The following is an 8313-nucleotide window of genomic DNA, read 5'->3' on the forward strand; positions in this document are numbered from 1 at the left end:
GTTAGGTTTATTTTTATAGTATATTTTTAATTACACATGGTGTTATTTATCGTAATTAATTATTATACGTATTTATATTATCGTACCTGGTAACTGATTTCTGAATCTAATGATTTAAAATAAATTTATATTGATTTTAATTTGTCTCCTGCACTTAAAAAAAGGGTTATTTTCCGGTGGGCGGGGCTTATCAACAAGCGTGACTTTTGATTGGTCAATCCGATGTCTGGTCGGATTCCGGAAATCGAAACTTAATCGATCTAAATAATACGAAGAAATGAAAGTAAACTCGTGTTTGTGGTAGACGACTGTTAGTACAGTGTAAAATTGATTTAAAATCACGTCGATGCGTCTTTTAGTGCTCGTCCGCTGAAGATATGACGCTCTGCGTGGCGCTGACGTGTTGACGCACGTAAACTTCTGCCGCTGTCTGTTATTTTAGCTCTTTTTTTTATTCATGCAATGGAGTCTCTGTCCGGGAATTACATTTCTCAGCTGAACGAGTACCAGCAGAAGACTCAGTGCACCGTGGAGTATGAGGAGGGATCCACAGATGGACCGAGTCACAACAAAACGTGTGCAACTCTAATGCTTTCATTCTATGTGTGCTGTAGAATTGAGTCTGAGAATGCAATGAGCTCTTCAAATCATTGTTGTGTTGTCAGGTTCACTATGAGGGCTGTTGTGAATGGACAGCGCTATTCTGAGGGCACTGGGAAAACCAAGAAAGAGGCAAAACAAAACGCAGCCAAGATCGCGCTTAATGCCATAAAAACCACTCAAAATACTGAACCTGTGAGTGTCCAAATATTAAATAAGTTAAAATCTATAATGCATTGCATTAGAGTGCATTGCTCACTTTTAGTGAAGTGTTACCAAATTGCATCTTCATTTTCTTATGATTATGCTCTAGAATCTACATCAATTGTTTTTTTTTTCAAATGTAAATAATGTATACGTCTCTAACTGCAGACTACGTCATCATCTGTTCAAAACTCTCCCAACACTGTGACCGTGTCTCAGAGGAATTATATTTGCTGGCTTAATGAATATTCACAGAAGAGTAAGTTATTTTTCAAGGCTCAGGAATCCACTAAAATGGATCTAGGAAGCACTCAGTGAGTATTTAAAGGTTTGCACACACGCCTGTTCTTCTGATTTACAAAGTCCTGCTGAGAAAAGATAAAAAAAGTACAGGACCTTTTAAATAAAATTATATAACTGAACTGCAAAATAAAGTCCGGTTCCTAGTAAGAAATACCACTGGGTTCTCTCTGATCTCTTGTAGTTTGTGTACGTATGTCTGTAAGTATGTTTGCGGTGAGAGAGAGTTTCCTGAAGCTTATGGAAAAAATAAGAAGGACGCCAAAGAAGCAGCGGCAACCCGTGTTTATGAAGAGCTGAACAAAACAGAGGTAACACAGCACTTATCAGCATGCCTTGGACTGTCCAATGCTCAAATCTATTTATTAATTAATCTTTTGGCATTTCAGGTCTTCGATGACAACAGCAATAAAGCACAGAAGTCCGAGGTTGTGTCTTGTAGGTAAATGCTAAAAAACATCATCAGTCTTAAATTTGAAAATGTTTTCCCCCTCAGATCATCCGAGATCAGGATGAGTTTGTTTCGTGATCATATTTGGAGAAATTTAACATTGCATCACTTGCTCTGCAGTGAATGGGTGCCGTCAGAATGAGAGTCTCACAATAATCCACAGCACTCCAGTCCATCAGTTAAACATCTGGAGAAGACAAAAGATGAAACAAATCCAGCATTAATATGTTTTTAACTCAAATAATCCTTAATAACACTTCCTCCAGCTGTTTAAACAGTGCAGATTTCTCTCCTGATTCAGACCAGAACACTTTTTGACTGGAGGAAGTGTTATTATGGATTATAGACTCTATGTGTTTGAGTTAAAAACATCTTAATCCTGGATGTGTTTCATCTTTTGTCTTCTCCAGATGTTCACTGATGGACTGGAGTGCTGTGATGTTTTTATCTGCTCTCATTCTGACGGCACCCATCCACTGCAGAGCAAATGATGCAATGCTACATTTCTCCATATTTGGCTGAACTGTTCCTTTAATAGGTTCTTTTACCACACTGTATATTCCGCCCATGTCAAGTTGTTAAATTTGACAGCTTGTCTTTTGTATTTATGTGCTAGCCAGGAGCGCGTCAGCTTGAGTTTTGCTGATGAATCTCGAAGCGTGACGCCTGACAGCAACTACATAGCACTTCTCAATAACTACTGCCAGAAACATAATCGTGTGTTTGATTTCAAATTAGTGGAGAAGCGAGGCCCTGCTCACAACCCAGAGTGAGTCTTGAACACGCCATAACTCTACAGATTGATTCAAGTAAAAATATATATATATATATATCTGAAATCTTCTGTTTTTAGGTTTGTATATAAGGTTGTCATGAAGGGGAAGGAATATCCTGAAGGACAAGGAAAGAGCTCAAAAGAGGCGAAGCAACATGCTGCTCAGCGCGCTTGGAGTGAAATTAATGAGCAATCTGGATGGACAACACAGGCAAGACGTTTCAGAAATACAGCTGTGTTTATCATCTAGATGTTAACCATGTCATGCTTATTAATGCACATGCATGTTTGTAATTAACAGAGTTCTGAAGATGACAGCTCTTCACAAACTCAAGAGACATCGTAAGCTGAACATAATAACTATGCATCTTTGTGTCATTATCTGTTGCATGCTGTGCATAAAAAGATGCATTGACATTTACAGTTGATCTGTTTCATAGTAAATCTCAGGATGCACTACACTGCTCAAAAAGCTCGACTGAAACTCCCAGCTCAAGTTCTTCCGTTGTCTTCAAAGACTCATCTGCGGTCAGCTCTCCTGTGGTCATAAGTCCTGTAAGTCTGCGTTATTGGTAGCGCTTGCATTTTTTTGACATTTTTTTAATATTCACAGATTTCAAAGGCTATGTTAGAGGCTGTCTGTTACATAAAACATAAACATATTTGAGCATATTATATATATATTTGAACTTTATTAATATGAACTTTTATTAATTAAATGTGTGTGTGTGTGTGTGTGTGTGTGTGTGTGTGTGTGTGTGTGTGTGTGTGTGTGTGTGTGAACTTATGAAATTGATCTGTGTTGCAGAGTGCGAGTCCACTGAATGTGAAACCGAAAATAAAGTAAGCTTTTGCAGTTGTTACATTTTTAGAACTTTACTGTTTTTTGAATTAATGACACAAAGTAACATTCTGCTTTTTCTTTCTTTTAGATTAGCACCAAATTTTAATCTGTCACCAAATGGTCTGGCCAGGAGTAAAGAGGTATTCCAACAATATTAAACAGCGATGGGGAAGGAAAGGAGTATAAAAGAGTGCTGGCTGAACTGTGAAATAAAACAAAGTGAAGTTTTCTGTGATGAATAAAAAATGCAAAGAAATTAGATTATTATGTATGTGAAGTTTGGGATATGTGTGTTGTTCTTTATAATGACTATCCTCCTTAAAGTAATGGTTGCAAAATTAATAGATAAGTAAAAATAAAAAAATGCAAAGGATAGTAAAGATAATTTCTGCTACGTAAGAATAAAATCATGGTTTAGTAAATCATAAAAATTAAAATTTAAAATGTTCAGATAAAAAGTCATAATTACTAGATAAATTCAATATTATGAGGCAAATTTATGGAAAAAATATGTATATATTATTAATGACTTTTCATGTCATAATTTTACCTTTTTAATACAATAATAATATCAACATTTTATCTTATAATTATAGATTTTTATGTCATTATCAGGATTTGTCAAAGCATTTTTTTATCTGGCAGAAATTGGCTTCTATAAAAAGAAATTAAAAGTTTAATTAAAAAAAAAATATATATATATATATTATTATTTATTTATTTTTTTACAGTTCCAATATCTTATTTACTTTTTCCTTTTCTCTGGTTTTTTCTTCTGATATTTCCACAGGTTGGTCCTAACATGAACACACAAAACCCAGCGAAGCCATCTGGAGGACAAACGTCAAACCAAGCTACAAAGTCGAGGTAAATCATAACCTGTTGACTTTAAATTTTGAAAAGCTTTAGAAATCATTGTTTTAAAACAGTTATGTTCATCTGTGTAGGTTTTTAGAAGACTTTGACTCAATAAATCCAATTGGCAAAGGTGGCTTCGGCCGTGTTTTCAAGGCTAGACGAATACTTGAGAGCACATTTTATGCTGTGAAGATAGTGAAGAGCAAAAAGTAAGTCCATTACCTTGTCTTTGTTTTAAATAATGAATGTAGTTTGTGTCTTATAGGTTACATCATCCTAATACCTGCAATGTTAGGCTTCGCACTGATGTCTAAAAAATTCTAACTAGGTTTAAAGCACAATGTCATAACATGTTCTGTATTTCCCTAGAAAAGCTCGTCGTGAGGTCGCAGCTCTGGCTAATTTTAATAACACTAACATCGTCCGCTACTACACGTCTTGGGTGGAGGACACGGCGTACAGACACGAGTCTTCAGAGAGCTTCAGCCTCTCAGAGTAATTCACCCAAAGCAAGTCTTTCTGGAGCGAGCTGCAGTCTCCAGCTGTAACGTGTGTATTTGTGTGTGTTGGCTTTAGTTCTGGCAGTGACCCGGGAATAAAGTTCCTCTACATTCAGATGGAGTTTTGTGAGGGAGACACGCTTCGTGCCTGGATCGATGAAAGAAACTCTTCAGATGTTCGTGACCAGAGAGGAGGACGGAGGCAGCGCAGATAAACAGACAGGTGCTGGAGGCCGTGGAGTACATTCACTCCAAGGGATTGATCCACAGAGACCTGAAGGTGGGTGTTGAACACACCCCAATCGCATCATATGACCCCTTTAAAGTTTATTCATGTTTTGTTGTGCGCTTTTATTTTTTTATTTTTTTATAATTTTTTTTTTCTTATTTTAGTACTTCAAGTTGAATAAAAAAAAAAGATAATTAGAAAGATAAATCTAAAATCTGAGCTAAAATCAAAGTTTATATATATATATATATATATATATATATATATATATATATATATATATATATATATATATATATATATATATATATATATATATATATATGACCCTGGAGTTGGGGTATATTTGTAGCAAAAGCCAAAAATATATTGTATGGGTCAAAATTATCGATTTTTCTTTCATATTAAACCTTATTTTTGGATTAGTAATATGTATTACTAAGAATTAATTTGGACAACTTTAAAGGTGATTTTCTTCATACATAGAATTTTTTTTGTTTTTTTGTTTTTTGCATTCTCAGATTCCACATTTTCAAATAGTATCTCAGACAAATATTGTCCTCCTAACAAACCATACATCGATGGGAAGATTATTTATCATCTATTGTATTAGCCTAAATCTAGAAAAAAATTACCCTTATGACCAGTTTTGTGGTGCAGGGTCAAAATATATAATTTTATTTCAGTTAACACTTATATATATACACAAAATGTTATTTATTTCAGTTTTAGTTAATGATAATAAGCCTGAATTGAAAAGGAATTCCTTTTCTTCTGAATGCCATTCCCTGTTCCTTTGTTTCAGCCGCTGAACATAATGTTCAGCAGCGAGGGAAGGGTTAAGGTTGGAGACTTCGGCCTCGTGACAGCAGCAGAAAATAATAATGACGAGCATCTGCTGGAACGGACGAAAAGGACAGGAACCCGTATTTACATGAGCCCAGAACAGGTGAGTCAGGAGGTGTGTGTTAAAATCAACACACAATACTGTTCACAACCCAATTTACTTTACTGTAATATTGCATATTTTATTTAAATTGGAATGTTCATGCACTAAAATGAATCATGCACTGAAATGAATCACAAAAAAATTTAATCATGCACAATAATGAATACTGGACAAAAAATGAATCATGCACAATAATGAATCATGCACAAAAAATTAATCATGCACAATAATGAATCATGCACAATAATGAATCATGCACAATAATGAATCACGCACAATAAAGAATCATGCACAATAATGGATTGCGCACAAAGATGAATCATGCACAATATTGAATCACACAGAAAATTGAATCATGCACAATAATGAATCATGCACAATAATGAATCATGTACAATAATGAATCAAGCACAAAATTGAATCATGCACAAAATTGAATCATGCACAATAATTAATCACGCAAAATAATGAATCATGCAAAATAATGAATCACGCAAAATAATGAATCATGCACAATAATGAATCATGCACAAAATTGAATCATGCCACAATAATGAATCTTACACAATAATGAATCAAGCACAAAACTGAATCATGCACAATAATGAATCACGCACAATAATGAATCATGCACAAAATTGAATCATGCACAATAATGAATCACGCACAATAATGAATCACGCACAATAATGAATCACGCACAATAATGAATCATGCACAAAATTGAATCATGCACAATAATGAATCTTACACAATAATGAATCAAGCACAAAACTGAATCATGCACAATAATGAATCACGCACAATAATGAATCATGCACAAAATTGAATCATGCACAATAATGAATCACGCACAATAATGAATCACGCACAAAATTGAATCATGCACAATAATGAATCATGCACAAAATTGAATCATGCACAATAATGAATCACGCACAAAATTGAATCATGCACAAAAATGAATCATGCACAGTAAGATTATAAGAATCTATGTGACTGAATGCATTTATGAGATTGTAATATAAGTGTGTTTCTATGTGAGTGTAATGCTGAAAATGTCATTGGTTCTAATCTGAATATATAGGCGACTCAAACATCGTATGACAGAAAGGTGGATATATATGCTCTGGGTCTCATTTATTTTGAGCTCATCTGGAATCTCGTCAGAGATGAAAGGAAAAAGGTTTGAATCATCTTTTTTTATCCTTTATATAATAATACAATCTGTGTATTCATCTTGAATATGAAATGTAATCTGCATGTATGTGTCTGATGTGTTACAGTACACTACTGAGAAAGAGGATGTTTGTTGTTTTCTTGTACAAACATCTAAACAGTCTCAAGTCAAGATACATTTACTTGTGAATCAGAATAACAATTAAATATTAAAATGTAATTATTTGAAAATTGAAATTAGGTGATTGTATGCTTAAACCAGGAGAAAAAATATATAAAAAAGGTAATTAAGGGAAAACAAGATTTTATTTATATAATAATATATGAATTAATTATTAATATTTTTAGCAAAAAAAAATTTTTCATAAAACAAGACTTTATACCTTATTTTGCTTCTTAAGTAAATGTATCTATAATTTAGAATATTTATACATTTGTGATAGAAAACAGAACAAAAAAATGCTGAGTACCAAAAATATTTTTTTTGCATTGTATAAATAATGATTTTTTATTTATTTTTTTTATACTCTTTGACTGACTTTTAGATTTGGGACGATATAAGAAGTAGGGATTTTCCACTACAGTTCTCCAAGAAATATAGCTTTGAGGTGAGTGTAATTTCACGATAGAAGATTTTCTTCCGTGCAAGTGCTACCATATGAATATCAATCTGTTATTTTACATATTACCCTGCTATAAAGCTGACCGTTATCTAACATGCTGTCTCATGAAACAGCACAAACTCATAGGCCGGATGTTGAGTCCGAGTCCTGAAGAGAGACCAGACGCCTCCGAGCTGATCAGACAGATGGATGGATATACTAACATCCTAAAAGCAGATAAAGACAACAGGACGATTTAATGAGAACTCATCTCTTATATGCATTTATAATAATAGCAGTTGCTTATTCTGAAACATTTGAGGTGAAGCATTTATCAGATGCTTCTTGCAAAAAGGTTCAAATGGCAAGTGTGCAATTCTTTTTTTTTTTTTTTTTTTTTTTTTTTAAACATATTTTTATTGAAAGACATTGGCTTTAACAATAACATTTCCAAAACAAAAACATTTTATATATATTTTAACTATCTTCCCTCTCCCACCACAACCACCCACAGCATCCAAAAAAAAAAAAAAAAAAAAAAAACCTGTTACAACCGGAATAGTTATTATACAAAGGCTAAGACAGACATGTCCACATATTTTCAAATAAGCACATCAATATACACAAATCAATCAGTGGAGTAGAGGTATCTGATATTGCCTGTATTGATATTTGGTTATTTTCCAGAAAATGTATAAAAAAGATCCCATATTTTATGGTAATCTCTTAGTTTGCCCTTTATACTGTAGGTTATTCTTTCCAATGCAATACAATGTGACAGATCTTTTAACCAATGATCAATAGATGGACCTTCTATGTTCT

General features: G+C 33.6%; 1 protein-coding gene across 1 annotated transcript; it reads left to right on the forward strand.

Moving 5' to 3' along the window:
* Positions 1-200: 200 nt before the first annotated feature.
* On the forward strand, positions 201-7912 carry LOC113112326 (interferon-induced, double-stranded RNA-activated protein kinase-like). Its single transcript, XM_026277790.1, is given in 20 exon segments — positions 201-575; positions 666-795; positions 973-1118; positions 1289-1415; positions 1494-1546; positions 2172-2324; positions 2409-2541; positions 2632-2672; positions 2771-2885; positions 3139-3173; positions 3263-3314; positions 3965-4041; positions 4122-4241; positions 4402-4527; positions 4609-4718; positions 4721-4812; positions 5567-5710; positions 6798-6896; positions 7435-7497; positions 7626-7912. Coding segments are annotated over 20 exon segments (2055 nt in total). The 5' UTR covers positions 201-462; the 3' UTR covers positions 7752-7912.
* The last annotated feature ends 401 nt before the right edge of the window (positions 7913-8313 follow it).

Source organism: Carassius auratus, chromosome 13, assembly GCF_003368295.1.
Source record: "Carassius auratus strain Wakin chromosome 13, ASM336829v1, whole genome shotgun sequence".
Lineage (NCBI taxonomy): Eukaryota > Metazoa > Chordata > Actinopteri > Cypriniformes > Cyprinidae > Carassius > Carassius auratus.